We start from the raw sequence: 25,607 nt of genomic DNA, 5'->3' as shown, positions 1-25,607 counted from the left end.
CCCATTCCGTTATTCCCTGCGTAAATCTCCCATTCCGTTATTCCGTTATTCCCTGCGTAACTCTCTCATCCCCTGCGTAACTCTCTCCCATTCCCTGCGTAACTCTCTCCCATTCCGTGTAACTCTCTCCCATTCCCTGCGTAACTCTCCCACTCCCTGCGCAACTCTCTCCCACTCCCTGCGCAACTCTCTCCCACTCCCTGCGCAACTCTCTCCCACTCCCTGCGCAACTCTCCCACTCCCTGCGCAACTCTCTCCCATTCCCTGCGCAACTCTCTCCCATTCCCTGCGCAACTCTCTCCCATTCCCTGCGCAACTCTCTCCCATTCCCTGCGCAACTCTCTCCCATTCCCTGCGCAACTCTCTCCCATTCCCTGCGCAACTCTCTCCCATTCCCTGCGCAACTCTCTCCCATTCCCTGCGCAACTCTCTCCCATTCCCTGCGCAACTCTCTCCCATTCCCTGCGCAACTCTCTCCCATTCCCTGCGTAACTCTCCCAATCCCTGCGTAACTCTCCCAATCCCTGCGTAACTCTCCCAATCCCTGCGTAACTCTCCCAATCCCTGCGTAACTCTCCCAATCCCTGCGCAACTCTCCCATTCCCTGCGTAACTCTCCCATTCCCTGTTATTCCCCGTGTGTCTCTTACCTCTGCATAAAATCCATCATAGCCTGTAACAGAAGAGAAAGAAGGATATGTTAAAACATTTTTACCTGGAATCATTCACGCACACTCACTCACACTTGCACATGCACCATCCTGCACGCGCGCACACACACACACTCACTCACATGTACTCACGCACTCACTCCCACACACATACATGAACACTCACACGCTTGTAGTCCCACATACCCTGGCATCGACAGGTGCACCCTCACGTGCAAGTACACACTCGCGCGATCATACTCATATAGACACTCACACACATACTCCTGCACGTGCATTCTCACACACGTATGCATAAATTCACACAGGCACACACACGCAGGAGCACACCACACCCCTCCCATCTAATCAATGGTTAAACTACGGCAGTGTTCACTGGAAGAAGTGAGCCCTGACCCAGATGGACCTGTGGCAAAGATTCACCATCACCGTGCCGCACAAAGGTGGGCTGCGTTGGTTTCGGGTCAGCCACTCCCCACACAGCACACTCCTGATACCGGTTACGGTTGTCACTGATTAAGAAGGGTCAGCACACACCATCTCGATGTCTCCCTGGATGAGTGAACGATAAATGAAAAACGGGGCGGCGGAAGGAGAAACCTACCATAGGGAATAAGGGAAAAATCGTAGGGAATGAAAGACTAGTGGTAAGTAATAAATCAATAAAATTAATTACAGTTGAAATGAAACAAGGACAGAGACAGACAGAACATCCCGGTGGGAATATAACACGAGGTAGAATGGGGAGACAGACACACAGAGAGACGGAAGGAGAGACAGGCAGAAGGTAAGAGTCACACACACACAGAAGGGGAGACAGGCAGACAAGAGGATCACACAGACAGACAGAAGGTGAGAGACACACACGCACAGACAGAAGGTGAGAGACACACACACAGACAGACAGAAGGGGAGACAGGAGGATCACACAGATAGACAGAAGGTGAGAGACACACACAGACAGACAGAAGGGGAGACAGGAGGATCACACAGACAGACAGAAGGTGAGACACACACACACAGACTGAAGGGGATACAGAGACACAGGAGAAACACACAGACAGACAGAAGGGGAGACAGGAGGATCACAGACAGACAGAAGGCGAAACACACACACACACAGACAGAAGGGGAGACAGGCAGACAGGAGAAACACACAGACAGACAGAAGGGGAGATAGGCAGACAGGAGGATCACACAGACAGACAGAAGATGAGACACACACACAGACAGACAGAAGGGGGTACAGACACACAGGAGAAACACACAGACAGACAGAAGGGGAGATAGGCAGACAGGAAGATCACACAGACAGACAGAAGGTGAGACACACACACACACAGACAGAAGGGGAGACAGGCAGACAGGAGAAACACACAGACAGACAGAAGGTGAGACACACACACACGCACACAGACAGAAGGGGGTACAGACACATAGGAGAAACACACAGACAGACAGAAGGTGAGACACACACACACACAGACAGAAGGGGGTACAGACACATAGGAGAAACACACAGACAGACAGAAGTTGAGAGACACACAAACGTAAATCCGTGGTCTCAGGGCTATCGTACTTTGACAAAAACGAGCTGGTCCCGAACACTGGACGCCTCCTGGACCCACTGCATGGTGTTCTTGCAGTCCTCCAGTCTGAGCGTGGCCTGTGCCTGGAGTCCGTGTATGGTGTCCAGGTGCTCATTCCCGGCGTGCTGGATGTCGATCGCCAGACGGTCCTTCTCGTTCTGCAGGAACTCGATCAGGCAATCAATCTCGCACTCCACCCCTGCCTTGGCATCGGAGATCTCTCCCTGAACACGTGGAAACCACCACAGTCAGTCAGACAGACCTGGAGGGCTAAACAGCCCCCAAACCCACACAGCATAGCAAAGTGAAGCTTCAAATTTAAATTAATTTATCGCAAGGAAGGTTCGGCCTCACCAGCTCCCCCAGAAACAGCCGACAGCTCCCCCCATCCAGGTTTCCACCACCTTGTGTGAGGAAGTGCTTCCTGACATCACCCCTTGAACGGCCTGGCTCTAAAAGGGTTAAATGACGAGGACAGGTTGGCACAGACTAGGCTTGTGTTCCCTGGAGTTTAGAAGATTAAGGGGTGATCTAATCGAGGTGTTTGAGATGGTGGGCTTGTACTCGCTGGAGTTTAGAAGAATGAGAGGGGATCTCATTGAAACTTATAAAATTCTGACAGGACTGGACAGACTAGATGCAGGAAGGATGTTCCCGATGGTCGGGGAGTCCAGAACCAGGGGTCACAGTCTAAGGATAAGGGGTAAGCCATTTAGGACAGAAATGAGGAGGAATTTCTTCACCCAGAGAGTGGTGAACCTGTGGAATTCTCTACCACAGAAGGCAGTAGAGGCCAATTCATTAAATATATTCAAGAAGGAGTTGGATATATTTCTTACGGTTAAAGGGATCAAGGGATATGGGAGAAAGCAGGGACCGGGTACTGAATTTGGATGATCAGCCATGATCGCATTGAATGGCGGAGCAGGCTCGAGGGGCCGAATGGCCTCCTCCTGTTCCTATGTTCATCACTTTTTGCCTGCCACCAGCCCTATATTCATCTCTACCCAGTTAAACTCTATCCTACTGTCACGGTTTACTGGAGTTCTGGATCTCCTGTGGTGCTTATTGGGGCTAATCCTGTAATGCTGTGCTCCCGGGAGGGAGCCACACTCATGGGGTGCATGGGCCGGAGAATCAGGGCAACGCTGTAGCCGATCTATCTCCGAGCCCGTGACCGCAGAAAGTGTGGCTTCCTTGCCGGGAACGTGAGATGACAGAAATAACCTCTGTATTAACAGTGGCTCAGTGAGTAGTACTGCCCCTCCAACAGTGCGGCGCTCCCTCAGTGCTGCCCCTCCGACAGTGCGGCGCTCCCTCAATACTGCCCCTCCGACAGTGCGGCGCTCCCTCAGTACTGCCCCTCCGACAGTGCGGCGCTCCCTCAGTACTGCCCCTCCGACAGTGCGGCGCTCCCTCAGTACTGCCCCTCCGACAGTGCGGCGCTCCCTCAGTACCGCCCTTCCGACAGTGCGGCGCTCCCTCAGCACTGGCACTGGGAGCGTCGGCCTGGATTTTTTGTGCTCGAGTCTGGAGCGGGGGCTCGAACCCACGACCTTCTGACTCAGAGGCGAGAGACTGTGATCAACAGCGCCACGTCCAACACTTCGCAAAGCCTAGTACCGTGGCAGAGATCGAGCCCAGGGCTTTCGGATCCGCAAAGTTTGGGAGCACCTGGGGCCCGTGTCTCGAAGGCAGCAGGTCCGCCGAATAAAATGAATGCTTGAACATCAGATGAAGTAAAGGAGAATCGTCTGACCTTTGCTTTTTCCTCCAGCTCCGTGTACTTCAGGATCTGTACATTCAGCAGCGCGGTCTTGCACTCTAAGCTCTCGACAATATTGGGCACCAGATTCTGCTCAGACCAGGAAGGAAAGGAAAGACTTTCAGTTTATGCAACAACTTGCATTTATACCGCGCCTTTCCCACAGTGAAACGTCTCCAGGGGCGCTACACAGCAGAGTGTTGTGGAGTATTTTAAACCAACACTCGACGCAAGGTTTTCAGATCGATAATCAAGTCGCCTTTATTACACCGGTGGGGAGACAGTCTGCTCTGTCTCTAGCCAGACTTCTCCAAATTGTTACAGCAAACACTACATTTTTATACATTACAATACACATGGCAACCTCATGCACAATTCATTCCTGCAACCTGATTGGATCTTGGCCCGCATGCACCTTCACGGATTGGGTTACATGTCCTAAGGTAAACATGTGTAAGCTGCCTCCTCAATCATTCACTCAAACTGCTGAACGCTGATTAAAAGACAACTTGGAATGCGACCCAGATAACAAAGGTCTTACGGGCAGTTGAACTGCTGGACACCCTGTCTCCACTGAGTTGTTTTTAGTCTTCAAAGGTCAGTCATCTTGACTGACATGAATCTGGTTATTCATGTGGGAATGACTTATGAAATAATACTGGGCGGCCTGCTGGTGGCGGTGTCCAGGGAGAGTATAAATACTCGGGCATGGGCCCAGCTTGCTCAGGACATTCTTTAACAGGAACTAGTGAAGGACAGAACTAGACCTCCATGTTGAAAAACAGTTGATTAAAGCCTTGTTTAATACTCAGGCCAAGTGCCTAGTAGTTTTCTTACGTCAAGACGCAAACAGAAACGCAGCACTAACGCAGCAGAAACGCAGCATTAACGTGGCAGAAACGCTGCACTAACGCAGCAGAAACGCAGCACCAACACTGCAGAAGCGCCGCAGAAACGCTGCACTAATGCAGCAGAAACACAGCACTAACGCAACAGAAACGCAGCACTAACGCAGCAGAAACTCAGCACTAACCCAGCAGAAATGCTGCAATAACACAGCAGAAACGCAGCACTAACGCAACACTAACGCTGCACTAATGCAGCACTAACGCAGCACAGACACAGCACTAAATCCAAACAAATGCAGCCCGAACAGAGCACTGACGCAGCACTTTCGCAGCAGTAATGGCGCACTGTTGCAGCACCAAAACTCGGGCCAGGCTTGAGCGACATCACGTGCCTCAGTGGCCTGGCGGCAGTGCCAATATTCACTCCGTTAAGTAAATTATTTCCACTGTTGAATGTTCCCGCCGCGCGCTCCCGATGCCAGCGGCGACCCTCCTGACCCAGCGGCCAGTCTGCCGAGCTCCCTTTACCTTCCAGTCTTTGCTGACCTCCCCCAGCGGCTTGGCGGTGTGGCCCTGGTGCCGGTCACTCGAGACGCACAGTGGGCACAGGAGCTCCCACTCCTCGAAGCATAAGTGAGTCACTTCTTCAGCGCGGTGCAGCCGGCAGCCCTTCGCTCCCAGGGCGCTTTCAACGGCATCGTGCAGGTCCTCTGCGTCCCCTGGAGAGAGAGAAAAAAATAAAAAGGACTACCAACACTGCGGTGAAATACCATGCGGGGACAAACGAGCGGCCGCATCCCGCACAATTGGCCCCTTTCTCGGGCGCGACTCGGACTAGTAAGGCCCCAATATGGCGGGCAGGAACCGTTGGTTAAGGACCATTACCCACACCTGAAGCCACCGCTTCCCCCACAACTCCTCACCGTTCCCTCCCTTTGCAGGCGATTCTCTGGGTACGATTAGATAAATAAGAATGGAACCAGGCGAGTGCAGTCCCACGCAACCGGACGATGGTGGAGAGGCGTTGGGAGGAGGGCGGCGAGGTCAACCCCGTCAAAGGCTGCAGACAGGTCGAGACGGAGCGAAAGGGTTGTACACCATGGTCACAGTCACACAGGATGTCATTTGTGAATTTGATAAGAGCCACTTCGGTACCGTGGCAGGGGCGGAAACCCGATTGCGGGACTGCAAACACGGAGTTCTGGGAAAGATGGGTTTGGGAGGCGACAACACGTTCAAGGAGTTTGGGGAGGGAAGGGAGGTTTTAATCGGGATGAGGGGCATCAGAGGTGGGGTGTGGTAAGGGCGTGAGGGAGCAGAGCAGCTGCAGAAATGTTGTGGTGAATGGAGAGCCAGAGGGCGACACGATGGGAACAGCGAGGCGGCGTGAGATGGCGAAGTCAAGGGGGTTGAGGGGTTGACTTTGACCCAGAGAGGATAGGAGGGCAGGGAACTTGGAGGAGAGAGATCTTGATGAGCGCAGATGGAGGTTGAAATCACCGAGGTCGAGAAGTCGCTCAGTGCAGAGGCTGGGGGAGGAAAGCAGTGAAGATATCTCGGTGAGAAACTTGGCGTGGGTGGTAGAGAACGAGGATTTTGAATGAGAGGGGTGGAAGGTGGTGAGCTGGGACAATGGTCAATTTTAAATCCGAGATGTTTGTTAACCAAAGACAGAGGGGTATGGGGCAAAGAAGGCTTCGAGGGGCCGTACGGACTACTCCTGCTCCTATTTCTTATGTTCTTAAAGGCTCTTACGGGGTTAGGTCACAGATCAGCCATGATCTCACTGAGTGGCGGAACAGGCTCGAGGGGCTGAATGGCCTCCTCCTGTTCCTATGTTCATTTGTTCTATGTTCCGAGGTGCGCAGGGATCGATCAGTGGGCAGAAAAACTGTGGTGAAGTTGGAGGTCACGACAAGATCCAGAGGCAGCGGAGAAATGGACTACGGCCCAGGAGAGTGAATTTCTGGCTAGGAACCAGACTGTAGAAGAAGCTGAAAAACCAGTTGAACCCTTCTCCTTAGGCAGTCCCTCGGAACCGAGGATGACTTGCTTCCACATTAAAAATGAGTTCTCAGGTGACTGATGAGTCCAATGCGGGACCTACAGTCTCTGTCGCAGGTGGGGCAGACGGTGGTTGAATGGGCGGTTGGGTGGGGTGCTTGGGTTGACGTGGGCTCCTTCCGCTTGCTCCCGGCGAAGAGACTCGAGGTGTTCGGCACCTTCCCGGATGCTTCTACTCCACTTTGTGCGGTCTTGGGGCCAGGGATTCCCAGGTGTCGATGGGGATGTTGCACTTTTCAAGGAGGCTTTCAGGGTGTCCTTGAAACGTTTCCTCTGCCCACCTGGGGCTCTCTTGCCGTGTCGGAGCTCCGAGCAGAGCGCTTGTTTTGGGAGTCTCGTATCTCGCCGATGAGAACAAGCAGCAGGCATGGCCAAGGGATGGCCAGTGGGCAATGAGCCCAAGAACCTTTCAACTAGCAGTTAACTTGGGAGTGAGGGCTAAAATGCACCCAACTATTTGATCCAGGGGAACTTGAACAATGGAAGAGAGGAGATTGAGGGAGCGCTGCACTGTCGGAGGGGCAGTACTGAGGGATGGCTAGAGAGAGCATCCCCCAATTTCCATCGCTCTACCATTGGCGGCCGTGCCTTCAGCTGCCTGGGCCTCAAGCTCTGGAATTCCCTCCCTAAACCTCTCCGCTGTAGATTGTTTAAAAACCTTGTACAATAGCAAAATGCTGGAAGCCTGTTTGGCCCAGTGGTAAGGGCATGATACAGTTAAACCTAGAAGCAGACACACCTGTGAGTTTTAATTTAACTTTGGAAAAGACATTGGGGGAAAAATTCAGTCGTTTGCGCCTCCCGTTAGCGCCTTAAGAGGGCGCCAATTGGGGCGCAAAGCAACTAGAGGCCGGGCGCGGCGATGTTTGTGCCGCTCGTGAAATTAACTAGACATTTTGCGGCGGCGCTAAACACGACCGCCACGATCTCCTGAGCCAGCAGATCGTGACGTCATTCGAGTGCGCAACGCCCCGGGAGCGCCCCAGACCGGATATTGAGTGGCGCCCCCTGCCTTACCGCCTGCCGCTAGCAACGACAGGTTGAGGGGAGCGTTTTGCTGTCAGAAAGGGACTGGGGGAGCACTATTTAAAGGCGACCGCTTCCTGCCTTTTTTTGTCGGTGACATTTTTGCACCACGCATTCCGAGAGAGAGAGACTTCTGGAGAGATTCAACGCTGTGTGAAGGAGTTTTGAGTACTGAGCAGCACTTTGCAGGTTCATTTTGATTTGCCCTTCCTTGCTTCGCCAGCGCTCTGAGGTAGCGCCTCGCTCCTCGGCCTTTGCGCCTTGAGAGGTGTGAAGCACCTGATTTAGCGCTCCAATCCCCTCCAGGGACGATAGAAGCCAAGTTTGCGGTCGGAGGCGATAATTTGCGCCAGGCGCTAAACTCTGCGCACGGCCAATAATGGCGGCCCAAATGAGGTGATACCGAATTTCCCCCCCATGTCACAGGTGGGGCAGACGGTGGTTGAAGGGGCGGGTGGGTGGGGTGCTTGGGTTGATGTGCGCTCCTTGCGCTGCCTGCGCTTGGCTTCCGCTTGCTCCCGGCGAAGAGACTCGAGGTGTTCAGCGCCTTCCCGGATGCTTCTCCTCCACTTTGTGCGGTCTTGGGCCAGGGATTCCCAGGTGTTGGTGGGGTTGTTACACGTTTTCAAGGAGGCTTTGAGGGTGTCCTTGAAGCGTTTCCTCTGCCCACCTGGGGCTCTCTTGCCGTGTCGGAGCTCCAAGTAGAGCGCTTGTTTTGGGAGTCTCATACTGGGCATGCGGACAATGTGACCCGTCCATCGGAGCTGATTGAGCGTGGTCAAAGCTTCGATGCTGGGGATGTTGGCCTGAGCAAGAACATTGACGTTGATGCGCCTATCCTGCCAATGGATTAGCAGGATCCTACGGAGGTAGCGTTGGTGGTACCTCTCCAGTGCTTTGAGGTGCCTGCTGTACATGGTCCATGTGATAAATCCATTAAGTGGAACAAGGACTCAGAGGCGATATCGTAGAATTAACACGAGTACTTTATTAACAACTGGGAAACACGTTTACAGACAGCCTGCATCAGCATCCTGGCATTCCACCTTGTGCTGACCTATACAGGAAGCAAACCTCTGACCTTAGTAGCAGAATTGGCTACAGCACCACCTGGTGGATAACCTTAATCATAACATCCCAGATTACTATATCCCTCCCCCCTTAAGATTTCAGTATGAATTTCTTAACAAACAACCATTCCTGAGGGTCACCTAAGGAGTCTCCATTCATCATGTTCCATACTTGACGAATCTAACAGTTCAGTATCAATCTCTCTGGTGGCTTGCGAGTCCTTTGTGAACATCTAACAGTAAAGTCCCTGCTTGTTTGTGGTGAAGCCACCAGCTGCTCCTGAGCAGTGCTCAGAGTATCTGACTCTGCAACGATGGTTTCCTCTTGACGGATAGGTTCCTGTGGAATTATCTCTGTCCCTGGTGGTGGCACCACAGATGCACTTGGATAACTGGGGGCAACCCTGTCTTCAGTCATTGCATCTGGAACCTTCATTTCAATTTCCCCTTGTCTGGGAAGTATCTGAGCTACATGTCTGCATACTACCCTACCATCTCCCAACATGACCTTGTATGATACTGGGCCTGTCACTGAGTCTATGAAGCCAGGAATCCACTTTGGTCCATAACTGAAATTCCTGGTAAGGATCGCATCTCCTTCTCCAAAACTTCGGCTCTTTGTTCTTTTGTCATGGTTCTCTTTTTGTTTGTTTTGTCTGTTTTTCATTTTCCTTTTTAGGTCTGGGTGGACAAGGTCAAGAGTGGAGCGTAGTCTACGACCTAATAACATCCCAGCAGGAGAGAGTCCTGTGGTGGATTGAGGTGTTATTCTGTAGCTGAACAGAACCCGTGACACTTTGGCTGCTAAACTCCCTTCTGCACTTTTTTTCATCATCTCCTTAAATGTTTGTACGGCTCTCTCCGCAAGTCCATTCGAGGACGGATGATATGGAGCCGAGGTCACCTGCACTATGCCATTTTTTCTCAAGAACTCTTTTGTCTCTGTACTCACAAAACAAGTGGCATTGTCACTCACCACGATCTCCGGTAGCCCTTGATTACTGAAGCTCCGACGCAGGCAGTCTATAGTAGTAGTGGCGGAAGCAGAATTTACAGGATAAACATCCATCCATTTGGAATGTGCATCAATGATTATGAGGAACATCTTCCCCATGAATGGACCCGCATAATCTAAGTGCAATCTTCTCCATGGTTTATCTGGCCACTCCTAGGGGTGGAGAAGAGCCGCTGCTGGTGCCTTCCGGTGTTCCTGACAAGTGCTGCATGTCTTGACTAGATTTTCTATCTCCTCATCTAGCTTTGGCCACCACAAGTAACTCCTTGCCAAGGCTTTCATACGCGAGACCCCAGGATGGCACTGATGTAGTTGGTCTAGGATAGACTGTCGTGCTGGCTGTGGAATAATCACTCGTGGTCCCCACAACACGCAACCATCCTGCACACTCAGCTCTGTTTTCCTGACACTGTAGGGTGTGAAGTCAGCCCCTTCCGGATGCTGTGGCCATCCCCTCACCACATATTCTCGAACTCTAGACAGCACTGGATCTTTACCTGTCCATGTTCTTACTTGCTCTGCAGTCACAAGTGCCGTGTCAGTGTCCTCCAACATCAAAACTCTGTCCTCTGGAGCTGCACGGATAGGTGTGCCTGGCAGTGGAAGACGGCTCAAGGCATCTGCGTTCCCATGGTACTTGCCCGCCTTGCAGACGATGACATACTCATATGCCCTCAACGTCACTGCCCACCTCTGGATCCGGGGTGACACCATCTGTGGAACTGCTTTCATTTCGTTGAAAAGAGAGAGAAGAGGTTTATGATCGGTGCATATGGTGAACTTCCTGCCATATATGTACTTGTGGAACCTCTGTAACCCAAACATTACTGCTAACCCCTCTTTGTCTAACTGGGAATAGTTTTTTTCCGCTGGTGTTAGAGTTCAGGACATAAACCCTACTGGTCTTTCAGTTCCATCTTCCATGCAGTGTGAAAGAACTGCCCCCACCCCGTAAGGTGAAGTGTCACAAGAGAGAATGATGTCTTTCTCTGCATTGTAGTGAACCTGCACATCCGACGACAGCATCAGTTTCTTGGACTGTTCAAATGAAACCCCCTGCTCCTCTCCCCACTGCCACTCTGTCTCCTTGCGCAGTAGTTTGTGAAGAGGTGCTAACACAGTTGACAAGTTTGGTAAAAACCTGTTATAATAGTTCAGCAGTCCCAGGTAAGCTTTTAACTCAGCCACATTTGTAGGAGCAGGGGCGTCCTGCAGTGCTTGTACTTTCTCCTTGAGTGGATGGAGCCCGGTGGCGTCCACTCTGTGTCCCAGGAACACTGCCTCATTCCCCAGGAAAGTGCACTTACTCCTCTTGAGTCAGAACCCTGCCCTCTCCAATCTCTGTAGTACCTCTCTCAGAGTGCTCAGATGCTCCTGGTCGGTTCTTCCCGTCACCAGAATGTCATCCAGATAGATGGAAACATGTGGAATCCCTTGCAGTACACCTTCGATTGTCCTCTGGAAGATAGCTGGACTAGATGAGACACCAAATGGTAAGCGGTTATATGTAAACAAGCCCTTGTGTGTATTTATGGTGACATACTTCTTTGATTCGTCATTCAGTGTAATCTGCAAGTAGGCATGACTCATATCCAACTTTGTGAATTTCTTTCCTCCAGCCAGGTTTGCAAAGAGATCCTCTGTTTTGGGAATAGGATACTGCTCTAGTTTGGACACCCGATTGACAGTCAATTTATAGTCTCCACAGAGTCTTACTGAATTGTCCGGTTTTAACCCAGGTACTATGGGAGCTGCCCATTCCGAACATTTCACCGGCTCCAGTGTGTTCTCTCTCAATAGACGGTCAAGCTCAGCCTCTACCTTTGGCTTCATGGCATAAGGCACAGGTCGTTGTTTAAAAAACCATGGCGGTGCCTCCTTGTTTACATAAATCTTAGCTGGGGGGGCCATTAAATGTGCCAAGTTCCTCCTTGAACACACTCTCATGTTCACTCAACACTTCTTGCAAAGTCAACTGTTTGCCCGCATCTATTTGATGTACTGCTCCCCAGTCTAATTTAAGTTCTTTTATCCAGCCCCAACCTAACAGGTTTGGTCCGGTACCCGATACTATAACTACAGGTAGCTGTTCCACTGTGTCCCTGTGTTGCACAGTTACCTTAGCTGTACCTAATGTCGCTACTCGTTCACCTGTATATGGTTTAAGATGCAGGGAGCAAGGCTTTAACTCTGGAACTTTTGCACGGTTCCACAATTTTGAGTACTCTGCCTTGTTCATTATGGTCACGCCGCACCCTGTATCCACTTCAAAGTTCACCTTAGAGTCATTTACTGTCAGTTGCAATGTGATAGGAGCCACTTTTGGAATGTTCTCTAACATGCTATACATTATGAACATGTCCTCTTCTTCCTCAGCTTCCCCGCTGATGTTTTTTCACTTCTCTCCCTTGGTTTTGCTGCCCTCCCCCTTTTGGTTTGGATTCCTCCACAGGTGATTTCGCCCTGCAAGCTCGTTTTATGTGTCCTTGTTTCCCACACTTGTAGCACTTTTCCTCCAGAAACCGGCATTCACTCGCCAGGTGATCGCCCTTGCATCTATAACATGCCTTCACATGCTCATGTTGTGATTTCTGACACATATTCAACTTGTGCACAACAACCTGACCGGTAACTTGCGTAGCATTAGCCCTGTCTGAACCCTGTATTTCTTTTACATCTCGGTTCGCTGTCTCTATGGTTTGAGCAAGTTCCAATGTTTTTTCATAAGTAAGCCCAGTCTCGGATAATAATCTACGCTGCATTCGGTTGTCCATAATTCCGCAAACTAGCCTATCTCGCAGCATTTCCTTCAGGTTGTTCCCATAATTGCAATCTTGTGCTAATTTACGCAACACCGCTACATAGTCCATTACGCGCTCTTCCCCTTTCCTGTTCCTTGAATTAAACTTGAACTGCTGTACAATCTCACTAGGCTTAGGGTTGAAATGTTCTTTTAGCAAAGCCACTAATTCAACAAATGATTTGTCTCCAGGCTTTTCAGGACTGAGCAGATTCCTCATCAAACTGTAGTTCTGGCTTCCCACTGAACTAAGCAGAATGGCTTTCCTTTTTCCGGCATCATTTATTTCATTTGCTTCGAAAAAATAACCCAACACTTCACAGTATTCTTCCCAGGTTTGTGCTTGAATCTCAAAAGCGGAAACCGTTCCTACCGTGGCAGCCATGCTCTCTTCCAACTTGTAGCTAACTTTAGCTCATGATTTTGTTGTTTAAACGTCCCGGCAGACTTTTCTTCTTTATGCAGGGTCCTTAAAATGCCTCGTCGCCAAATGTGTTAAATCCATTAAGTGGAACAAGGACTCAAAGAGGCGATATCGTAGAATTAACATGAGTACTTTATTAACAACTGGGAAACACGTTTACAGACAGCCTGCATCAGCATCCTGGCATTCCACCTTGTGCTGACCTATACAGGAAGCAAACCTCTGACCTTAACAGAAAGCAAACCTCTGACCTTAGTAGCAGCATTGGCTACAGCACCACCTGGTGGATAACCTTAATCATAACATCCCAGATTACTTTTGTCCATGTCTCCGAGGGATACAGCAGGGCGGGTATCACTGCTGCTCTGTAGACCATGAGCTTGGTGCCGGGTTTGAGGTCCTGGTCTTCAAACACTCTTTTCCTCAGGCGACCGAAGGCTGCAATGGCACACTGAAGGCGGTGTTGGACTTCGTCATCGATGTCTGCCCTTATTGATAGTAGGCTCCCGAGCCCTGTACATATCCTGTGGTTTGGATTATTGGTGTGTATTGGAAAACAAGAGTTGGGGGAAGGCCCAGACTCGAAAAGGTGTGACGGAAGAGCTTTAAAAAGGAACCACACCACAGCTCTCTCGCTCTCTCTCTCTCGGAAGCGAGCTTTGACTACAGCAACTGCCAGGTGTAAGAAGGTAGGTAAGACGGTCATCTCCAGCCCCCAGCCTGCAATCGACGTCGGCCACGACCAGCTGGACGGGTGATTGTAAGTATCAGTTGACTCTACAAGGGGTTTGTGCTGTGTAGGCAGCTGCAGTCAGATAAAGGAGGACGGGGACAGGTCATCTCCGACCCAGGCCTCCAATCCACACCGGTAACGACCGGCTGTCTGGGCGATTGTAAGTTTTCAGCCAAATCTCAACAGGATTTTGTCTGTGTTTTGTTGGTTTTAATAAACTAACAGTTTTGGGTTGAACCTAAACCTTTGTGTCATCTACCATTTTGACCCTGTAAAACCCAGGGTCAAAGAACCCTTGTAAGGACGAGGAAACCAAACACCTTACACCGCCTCTCTCTCCTCCTTTAAGACACTCCTTAAAACCTACCCATCTGTCCTAATGGCCTAGAAATTCGGGTCTCCACGGGTGAGTACGCGCTGGGGACTCACGCATAGGCCCAACGAAAGTGCCGGTTTCGTGCATGCACTGCGCATGCGCGGGAAACCGGAACTTCCGTTCCCTTAAAGGAAGGGGTTCACAGGTCGAACACGTGCGCCGGAGAGGCAGCGCGTGCACCTGGAACTTCCGTTTCTTTTGCCGGTTTCTCCGGGAGGGTAAGTCTCCAGCAGTTACACTTTTAAAAAGCAGGCGCAAGGCCTGTTTTAACAAGGTAAGTGGTGAATTAAGTAAAATTAAAACATTTTTTCCACAGGTTTATTATTTTTAAATACTTTAAAGAAAGGTAAGTTTATTTTTAGCCCCGTTAGAAACTGTAATTAATTTTTTTTAAATTTAAATTATTGTTTAAAATAGTTATTTTATGTAATTTATAGTTATTTTAAAAATGTGATTTAAAAAAAATTTATTTGAAGTTTTAGTGATGTTTTGGGGCTGATTTGTATTTATAGTTTTGACAGGTCTTCCTGTCAATTTTATGAATGGGCATTTCCCTGCTACCATTAGCTCTCCATGGCCCACGTGATCCCAGGGGACGCTTCGAACTAACTGCGCCCCTGAGATATGCAAGCACTGCGCGCCGGCAGTTGGAGGAGGCCCAGGATCGGAAACGCAGGCCCACAGCTAAACGGCCGGCGCGCTAGGTAAGTGCAGGTCGGAGGCTTGCACCCGCGGGAAGCCTCCAACCCGAATTTCTGGGCCAATATCTCCTTTTGTGGCTCGGTGTCAAATTTTGTTTGATAATCGCTCCTGTGAAGCGCCTTGGGACATTTTACTACGTGAAAGGCGCTGTATAAATAGTCGTTATTTTTTTTATTGATTCATAGGTTGTGGGCGTCGCTGGCAAGGCCAGCATTTATTGCCCATCCCTAACTGCCCTTGAGAAGGTGGTGGGGAGCTGCCTTCTTGAATACAAATTGCAAAGCCATTTCAGAGGGGCAGTTAATAGTAAACCACATTGCTGTGGGTCGGGAGTCACATATCGGCCAGACCAGGTAAGGACGGTAGATTTCCTTCCTTAAAAGGACATTAGTGAACCAGATGGGTTTTTAAGGACAAGTATCACGGTCACCACTACTGGCACTAGCTCTTTAATTCCAGATTTACTTAATTCATTGAATTTAAATTCCCCAGCTGCCGTGGTGGGACTTGAACTCGAGTCGCCTGATCGTTCAGTCCGAGGCTTGCTGGATTAACTAGTCCAGTAACTTAACCATTATGCTACTGTAATAACAACAGAAAATGCTGGAAATACTCAGCAGGTCAGGCAGCATCCGTGGAGAGAGAAACAGAGTTAACGTTTCAGGTCTGGGACCCTTCATCAGAAAACATTGTGCTACTGTACCTGCTTGTAGGGCACCTCCAGCGCAGACCCACAGAACAGGTGCGGTACTGGCTCTCCATGCCTCTTACAGCCGATCTCTGCCCTCCACCCGCCCGGCGCTTCCCCCCCTCTCCCCCCCCACCACCACCTCCAAGAATGTGTTGCCCACGCTCTGAAGTTTCATCACATCACCTCTGGCCTCCAGCCGAACCTCCCCCTCCGGCCATTTCGCCCTCCCCATTCTCCAATATCGTTTCGGACAGACGAACAAAAAGCGTTGAAAGAATATGAAGAACAAATGAAACTGACATGAATCAGTCATTCATGAAAAAAAGACTTATGAAATAATACTGAGCGGCCTGCGGGTGGTGCTGTCCAGGGAGAGTATAAATACTCGGGCACGGGCCCAGCTTGCGCAGGACATTCTTAACAGGAACTAGTGAAGGACACAACTAGACTTCCATGTTGTAACACAGTTGATTAAAGCTTTGTTTAACGCTTAGACCAAGTGCCTAGTAGTTTTCTTACGTCAAGAACCACACACAATTTTTCCAACGCCCTAATGGGTTTTTCACCCAGAGTCACTCGCAGCAGGAGATTAAGCGTCAATTCCTGGAAACGCCAGGGCAGTCCAGGATTCTGGAAATGTGGAAAATCCCCCAGCCACACGCTTTCTACCGATCATTAAAAAATAAGAACGAACTTGTATTTCTACAGCGTCTTTCACCAGCTCAGGATTGAAGTGTGGTCACTGTTGTATTGTCGGAAACGCAGCAGCCAATTTGCGCAGAGCAAGCTCCCACAAACAGCAATGTGATAATGACCCAGATCATCTGTTTTAGTGATGTTGGTTGAGGGATAAATATTGGCCCCAGGACACAGAGGAGGACTCCCCCTCCCTGTTCTTCTTCGAAATAGTAGCCGTGGGATCTTTTACATCCACCTCAGAGGACAGATGGATACTCGGTTTAACATCTCATCTGAAAGACGGCACCTCCGACAGTGCGGCGCTCCCTCAGTACTGCCCCTCCGACAGTGCGGCGCTCCCTCAGTACTGCCCCTCCGACAGTGCGGCGCTCTCTCAGTACCGCCCCTCCGACAGTGTGGCACTCGCTCAGTATTGCCCCTCCGACAGTGCGGCGCTCTCTCAGTACTGCCCCTCCGACAGTGCGGCGCTCCCTCAGTACTGCCCCTCCGACAGTGCGGCGCTCCCTCAGTACTGCCCCTCCGACAGTGCGGCGCTCCCTCAGTACTGCCCCTCTGACAGTGCGGCACTCCCTCAGTACCGCCCCTGCGACAGTGCGGCGCTCCCTCAGTACCGCCCCGCCGACAGTGCGGCGCTCCCTCAGTACTGCCCCTCCGACAGTGCGGCGCTCCCTCAGTACTGCCCCTCTGACAGTGCGGCACTCCCTCAGTACCGCCCCTGCGACAGTGCGGCGCTCCCTCAGTACCGCCCCTGCGACAGTGCGGCGCTCCCTCAGTACTGCCCCTCCGACAGTGCGGTCCTCCCTCAGTACCGCCCCTGCGACAGTGCGGTCCTCCCTCAGTACTGCCCCTGCGATAGTGCGGTCCTCCCTGAGTACTGGCACTGGGAGTGTTAGCCTAGATTTTTGTGCTCGAGTCTCTGGAGTGGGACTGGAACCCACGACCTTCTGACTCCGAAGAGAGCGTGCTACCTGCTGAACCACGGCTGAAGAAGGAATCCCTTTGGGGAGAGGAGGCAATTAAAAAGGAACAGAAATACGCCCTACCTGACCGTGCGTGCCGCTCTTTATCCTTGGTCTTCCTGTAGGCTTCCACTAGCCTAGTCAAGGCCAGGTGCTTTGTCATGGCTGGCTTGCTCTGGTACGACTCCCTGCACACCGGACATCGGTACTCCGATCCCGCTCCCACCTCCGCGAAGACCCTCTCGATGCAGGCACCGCAGAAGCTGTGCTCGCAGGGCAGGCGCACGGGGTCCTGGTACAGCCCCCTGCAGACGCAGCACTGCAACTCCTGGCCAAGCAGGTTTCCCTCGGCCGGTTCATCGTCGTCATCGCTCAGGCAGGCGGCCATCGCTCCCGACGGCGGAGGGGTTTGCGCCGGGGCACCAGCAGGCGGGTGCTGAAAGAAAAGAAACAACAGACGTGCATTTATATATCGCGCCTCGGGGGGTCACAGTCTCAGGATAAGGGCACGTCCATTTAGGACTGAGATGAGGAGAAATTTCTTCACTCAGAGGGCGGTGAATCTTTTGGAATTCTCTACCCCAGAGGGCTGTGGAGGCTCAGTCGTTGAGTATATTCAAGGCTGAGATCGATAGATTTTGGACTCTGGGTGAATCTAGGGATATGGGGAGCGGGCGGGAAAGTGGAGTTGAGGTTGAAGATCAGCCATGATCTTATTGAATGGCGGAGCAGGCTTGAGGGGCCGAATGGCTTGAAATATCTTGAAAACCGATCAGATCGCCCCTTAACCGTCTAAATTGCAGGGAATACAACCCTAGTTTGTGTAATCTCTCCTCGTAACTTAACCCTTGGAGTCCGGGTGTGATTCTGGTAAACCTACGCTGCTCTCCCTCCAAGGCCAGTATATCCTTCCTAAGGTGTGGTGCCCAGAACTGCTCCCAGTGCTCCAGGTGTGGTCTAACCAGGGTTTTGTATAGCTGCAGCATAACTTCTACCCCCTTGTATTCTAGTCCTCTCGATATAAAGGCCAGCGTTCCATTAGCCTTTTCGATTATTTTCTGTACCTGTTCATGATAATTTAATGATCAATGTGCCTGGACCCCCCAAGTCTCTTTGGACCTCCACTGTTTTTAGCCTTTCACCGGTTAGAAAGTTCTCTACTCTACCCTTTTTAGGTCCAAAGTGGATGACCTCACATTTGCCTACACTGAATTCCATTTGCCACAGTTTTGCCCGTTGACTTAATCTGTTGATATCCCTTTGTAATTTTATGCTTCCATCTACACTGCCGACAAAGCCGCCCATCTTTGTGCACTCGGCAAATTTGGATCGACGACTTGCTGTGTCATCAACTGAGTGGCAGCGACTTTGCTATACAACTGGATGAACCCACAGACTCGCCCGTGTTCGGTATGTGCGCGGAATAAGGAAATAAAAGAAGAATTTTTTTTGTTTTGCAAAGAGCTCAAGGCAACATCGAAGTCAGGCCATATTTCATAATAATAAATACATGTATTTAATTGTCTAACTAATTCTTATACAGAAAAAGTACTTGGGTTATGTTACAGGGAGGCTCCGTAGAATTTTTATAACACGGGGTTGTGGGGGGGGGGGTCGCAGAAGCAAAATGATGGGAGAAAATACTCTGATCTATCTTGGGGCTCACACTTTCCCCACACTGAACTCCATCTGCCGCAGTTTTGCCAAAGCCATGCGGTTCAAATTATCCAGCCACGTAGCTGCGATAAAGGGAAGGAAGGGGAATATATTGTTGAGGGGGCGGGGCTCTACTGCCTTCCTATAATCGGTACTGGGAAAGGGCCCCGTGCTAAACATTTATCCCTCTTTTCGCCTTCAGGTGTTGACTGAAAGATATGTATTTTAGGAATGTTTTCTTAAATGTGGGCCCGGTGGCTCTTCTGGTTAAGGCCGTCAGTAGCCCAGATCAGTGAAGGACCCGAGTTCGATTCACAGACCGTGCTGATCAGAGACAGAGGATACGGCACTCGGTCACAGGGCACCTCACTGAAAGCCCAGATCGGTCAGGGGTCCTCCGTCTAGTCTGTTGCTAAAATACCCATCAGTCATTCACCAACACACCAATCTCCCGTCAGTCCCTGACTGAGATGCCTGACTTCCATCAGTCCCCTCACCGAAACCCCCGTCACCATCAGTCCCCTCACCGAAACCCCCGTCACCATCAGTCCCCTCATCGAAACCCCCGTCACCCATCAGTCCCCTCACTGAAATCCGTCACCCATCAGTCCCCTCACCGAAATCCCCGTCACCCATCAGTCCCCTCACCGAAACCCGTCACCCATCAGTCTCCTCACCGAAACCCCCGTCTCCCATCAGTCCCCTCACCGAAACCCGTCACCCATCAGTCCCCTCACCGAAACCCCCGTAACCCATCAGTCCCCTCACCGAAACCCGTCACCCATCAGTCCCCTCACCGAAACCCGTCACCCATCAGTCCCCTCACCGAAACCCCCGTCACCCATCAGTCTCCTCACCGAAACCCGTCACCCATCAGTCCCCTCACTGAAACCCCCGTCACCCATCAGTCCCCTCACCGAAACCCGTCACCCATCAGTCCCCTCACCGAAACCCCCGTCTCCCATCAGTCCCCTCACCGAAACCCCCGTCTCCCATCAGTCCCCTCACCGAAACCCCCGTCACCATCAGTCCCCTCACCGAAACCCGTCACCCATCAGTCCCCTCACTGAAACCCCCGTCACCCATCAGTCCCCTCACCGAAACCCCCGTCACCCATCAGTCCCCTCACCGAAACCCGTCACCCATCAGTCCCCTCACCGAAACCCCCATCACCCATCAGTCCCCTCACCGAAACCCCCGTCTCCCATCACTCCCCTCACCGAAACCGTCGTCTCCCATCAGTCCCCTCACCGAAAGCCCGTCACCCATCAGTCCCCTCACCGAAACCCGTCACCCATCAGTCCCCTCACTGAAACCCCCGTCACCCATCAGACCCCTCACCGAAACCCCCGTCACCCATCAGTCCCCTCACTGAAACCCGTCACCCATCAGTCCCCTCACCGAAACCCGTCACCGTCAGTCCCCTCACCGAAACCAGTCACCCATCAGTCCCCTCACTGAAACCCCCGTCACCCATCAGTCCCCTCACCGAAACCCGTCACCCATCAGTCCCCTCACCGAAACCCCCGTCACCCATCAGTCCCCTCACCGAAACCCATCACCCATTAGTCTCCTCACTGAAAACCCGTCACCCATCAGTCCCCTCACCGAAACTCCGTCACCCATCAGTCCCCTCACCGAAACCCCCGTCACCCATCAGTCCCCTCACCGAAACCCCCGTCACCCATCAGTCCCCTCACCGAAACCCCCGTCACCCATCAGTCCCCTCACCGAAACCCCCGTCACCCATCAGTCCCCTCACCGAAACCCCCGTCACCCATCAGTCCCCTCACCGAAACCCGTCACCCATCAGACCCCTCACTGAAACCCCCGTCACCCATCAGTCCCCTCACTGAAATCCCCGTCTCCCATCAGTCCCCTCACCGAAACCCGTCACCATCAGTCCGCTCACCGAAACCCCCGTCACCCATCAGTCCCCTCACTGAAAACCCGTCACCCATCAGTCCCCTCACCGAAACCCCCATCATCCATCAGTCTCCTCACCGAAACCCCGTTACCCATCAGTCCCCTCACTGAAACCGGTCACCCATCAGATCCCTCACCGAAACCCGTCACCCATCAGTCCCCTCACCGAAACCCCGTCACCATCAGTCCCCTCACCGAAACCCCCGTCACCCATCAGTCTCCTCACCGAAACCCCGTTACCCATCAGTCCCCTCACCGAAACCCCCGTCACCCATCAGTCCCCTCACCGAAACCCCGTTACCCATCAGTCCCCTCACCGAAACCCCCGTCTCCCATCAGTCCCCTCACCGAAACCCGTCACCCATCAGTCCCCTCACCGAAACCCCCGTCACCCATCAGTCCCCTCACCAAAACCCCCGTCACCATCAGTCCACTCACTGAAACCCCGTCACCCATCAGTCCTCTCACCGAAACCCCGTCACCCATCAGTCCCCTCACCGAAACCCCGTCACCCATCAGACCCCTCACCGAAACCCGCCACCCATCAGTCCCCTCACCGAAACCCGTCACCCATCAGTCCCCTCACCGAAACCCCCGTCTCCCATCAGTCCCCTCACCGAAACCCCGTCACCCATCAGTCCCCTCACCGAAACCCAGTCACCCATCAGTCCCCTCACCGAAACCCCCGTCACCCATCAGTCCCCTCACCGAAACCCGTCACCCATCAGTCCCCTCACCGAAACCCCCGTCACCCATCAGTCCCCTCACCAAAACCCGTCACCCATCAGTCCCCTCACCGAAACCCGTCACCCATCAGTCCCCTCACCGAAACCCCCGTCACCCATCAGTCCCCTCACCGAAACCCGTCACCCATCAGTCCCCTCACCGAAACCAGTCACCATCAGTCCCCTCACCGAAACCCGTCACCCATCAGTCCCCTCACCGAAACCCCCGTCACCCATCAGTCCCCTCACCGAAACCAGTCACCATCAGTCCCCTCACCGAAATCCCCGTCACCCATCAGTCCCCTCACCGAAACCCCCGTCACCAATCAGACCCCTCACCGAAACCCCCGTCACCCATCAGTCCCCTCACCGAAACCCGTCTCCCAACAGACCCCTCACCGAAACCCCCGTCACCCATCAGTCCCCTCACCGAAACAAGTCACCCATCAGTCCCCTCACCGAAACCAGTCACCATCAGACCCCTCACCGTAACCCCCGTCACCCATCAGTCCCCTCACCGAAACCCCCGTCACCCATCAGTCCCCTCACCGAAACCCGTCACCCATCAGTCCCCTCACTGAAACCCCGTCACCCATCAGTCCCCTCACCGAAACAAGTCACCATCAGTCCTCACCGAAACCCCCGTCACCAATCAGACCCCTCACCGAAACCCCGTCACCATCAGACCCCTCACCGAAACCCCGTCACCATCAGACCCCTCACCGAAACCCCCGTCACCCATCAGTCCCCTCACCGAAATCCCCGTCACCCATCAGTCCCCTCACCGAAATCCCCGTCACCCATCAGTCCCCTCACTGAAACCCCCGTCACCCATCAGTCCCCTCACCGAAACCCCCATCACCCATCAGTCCCCTCACTGAAACCCCCGTCACCCATCAGTCCCCTCACTGAAACCCCCGTCACCCATCAGTCCCCTCACTGAAACCCGTCACCCATCAGTCCCCTCACTGAAACCCCCGTCACCCATCAGTCCCCTCACTGAAACCCCCGTCACCCATCAGTCCCCTCACCGAAACCCCCGTCACCCATCAGTCCCCTCACCGAAACCCCCGTCACCCATCAGTCCCTTCACCGAAACCCCCGTCACCCATCAGTCCCCTCACCGAAACCCCCGTCACCCATCAGTCCCCTCACCGAAACCCCCGTCACCCATCAGTCCCCTCACCGAAACCCCCGTCACCCATCAGTCCCCTCACCGAAACCCCCGTCACCCATCAGTCCCCTCACCGAAACCCCCGTCACCCATCAGTCCCCTCACCGAAACCCCCATCACCCACCTCACCGAAACCCCGTCACCCATCAGTCCCCTCACCGAAACCCATCACCCATCAGTCCCCTCACCGAAACCCCCGTCACCCATCAGTCTCCTCACCGAAACCCCCGTCACCCATCAGTCCCCTCACCGAAACCCCCGTCACCCATCAGACCCCTCACCGAAACCCCCGTCACCCATCAGACCCCTCACCGAAACCCCCGTCACCCATCAGTCCCCTCACTGAAACCCCCGTCACCCATCAGACCCCTCACCGAAACCCCCGTCACCCATCAGTCCCCTCACCGAAACCCCCGTCACCCATCAGTCTCCTCACCGAAACCCCCGTCACCCATCAGTCCCCTCACTGAAACCCCCGTCACCCATCAGACCCCTCACCCATCAGACCCCTCACCGAAACCCCCGTCACCCATCAGACCCCTCACCGAAACCCCCGTCACCCATCAGTCCCCTCACTGAAACCCCCGTCACCCATCAGACCCCTCACCGAAACCCCCGTCACCCATCAGTCCCCTCACTGAAACCCCCGTCACCCATCAGTCCCCTCACCGAAACCCCCGTCACCCATCAGTCCCCTCACTGAAACCCCCGTCACCCATCAGTCCCCTCACCGAAACCCCTGTCGCCCTTCAGTCCCCTCACTGAAACCCCCGTCACCCATCAGTCCCCTCACCGAAATCCCCGTCACCCATCAGTCCCCTCACTGAAACCCCCGTCACCCATCAGTCCCCTCACTGAAACCCCCGTCACCCATCAGTCCCCTCACTGAAACCCCCGTCACCCATCAGTCCCCTCACCGAAACCCCTGTCGCCCATCAGTCCCCTCACTGAAACCCCCGTCACCCATCAGTCCCCTCACTGAAACCCCCGTCACCCATCAGTCCCCTCACCGAAACCCCTGTCGCCCTTCAGTCCCTCAGTAAGACACCCATCACCAATACAGCCTTGGACACTTCCCCCTGGGAGGTACCCCCACAAAGTATCCCACAACAAGGCAACAAGCTGGCGGAGCACTCTGCTGAGGAAGTCCAGAAAGACAGATCGGAGTAGATGCGAGTCAGATCACCTAAAGGTGTACTGTGGCAGGAACTCGCAGGACGGGCACCCGTCCTGCTCGACTGTGGGCTGGCCAGCTTAGTGCCAGATTCCAGTCTGCCCCTCTGCTAGGAAACAGCAGCCTTGCTTATACAGACAACCGCCAGCGTTCGGTTAATGGCCGAAACCATTCCCGCACTGACTGAACATCCACTTCGGGGCTATGAACTACCAGCAAGTGAACACCTCTTAAAGTGACAAACAACACATCGTAACGCACAACTGCAACCAAACAAATCTATTTATCAAGGCCTTACCCGTTGAAACATCAGTCTTTGAGCGTGCTTCCTTCCTCTGACTCTTTCACTTTCAGTTTGCTGTTTACAGTCCCAGAAATTTTAGGGACTTTTTTTTAGAATTTAAAGGCACAGCCCTGCCACATTCCACCACGGAGGAAGTGTAACTTCTGTGCTTAATTAAAGCAATCGGCTGTTTGTTGATAAGGGGCAAGTAACATTGGAATCTGATTCCACAGGAACTTTCAAAAAGGCAACCGGGCAGGCGCTCGAAGAGGACTCATTTGCAGGGCTATGGGGAAAAGGCTGGGGCGTGGGACTAAACTGGGCAGCACATTCAAAGAGCCAGCACAGGCATGATGGGCCAAACGGCCTCCTTCTGTCTTGGTAGATTCCTCCACAAGTGTCAGGCGATGCCCAATCTCCAACAAGAGAGAGTCGAACCACCTCCCCTTGACATTCAGTGGCATTACCATTGCCGAATCCCCCACCGTTAACCATCTTCCGTGTCCGTCTGTTATTTTTTTAAATATTCGTTCCTAGGATGTGGGCGTCGTTGGCCAGGCCGGCATTTATTGCCCATCCCTAATTGCCCCTTGAGAAGGTGGTGGTGAGCTGCCTTCTTGAACCGCTGCAGTCCGTGTGGTGAAGGTGCTCCCACAGTGCTGTTAGGGAGGGAGTTCCAGGATTTTGTCCCAGCGACGATGAAGGATTGGCCGATATATTTCCAAGTCAGGATGCTGTGTGTGACTTGGAGGTGGTGGCGTTCCCATGCGCCCGCTGCCCTTGGCCCAGAAATTCGGGTCTCCACGGGTGAGTACGCACGGGGTACTCACCCGTAAGCCCAACGAAAGTGCCGGTTTCCTGCATGCACTGCGCATGCGCGGGAAACCGGAACTTCCGTTCCCCTGAAAGCAGGGGTTCAGAGGTCGAACACGTGCGCCGGAGAGGCAGCGCGAGCGTATCGAACTTACATTTATTTTGCAGGTTTTTCCGGGAGGGTAAGTCTGCAGGAGTTACACTTTTAAAAAGCAGTCACAAGGCCTGCTTTTAACAAGGTAAGTGGTGAATTAATTAAAATTAAAACATTTTTTCCACAGGTTTATTATTTTTTAAAGAAAAGTAAGTTTATTTTTAGCCCCGTTAGAAAATGTAATTAATTTTTTCAAAAATTTAAATTATTGTTTAAAAGTTATTTCATGTAATTTAGTTATTTTAAAAATGTGATTTAAAAAAAAAATGTA

The 25,607-nt window shown here is 52.5% G+C and overlaps 1 protein-coding gene across 1 annotated transcript; it reads right to left on the bottom strand.

The window, feature by feature from the left end:
- Window positions 1-586: 586 nt before the first annotated feature.
- LOC147085198 (E3 ubiquitin-protein ligase TRIM35-like) lies at window positions 587-24,630 on the bottom strand. Its single transcript, XM_085979165.1, has 6 exons — window positions 24,385-24,630; window positions 17,516-17,867; window positions 5,401-5,591; window positions 4,019-4,114; window positions 2,250-2,483; window positions 587-672 (listed from the first exon to the last, which is right to left on the bottom strand). The coding sequence occupies exons 1-6, from the start codon at window positions 24,394-24,396 to the stop codon at window positions 646-648; spliced, it is 912 nt and encodes a 303-aa protein (XP_085835291.1). The 5' UTR covers window positions 24,397-24,630; the 3' UTR covers window positions 587-645.
- Window positions 24,631-25,607: the final 977 nt, after the last annotated feature.

This window comes from Somniosus microcephalus, unplaced genomic scaffold, assembly GCF_052327205.1.
Source record: "Somniosus microcephalus isolate GS21.2 unplaced genomic scaffold, FLI_Smic_1.0 unresolved_chr8, whole genome shotgun sequence".
Lineage (NCBI taxonomy): Eukaryota > Metazoa > Chordata > Chondrichthyes > Squaliformes > Somniosidae > Somniosus > Somniosus microcephalus.
This window is presented reverse-complemented; position numbering and strand designations above follow the sequence as displayed.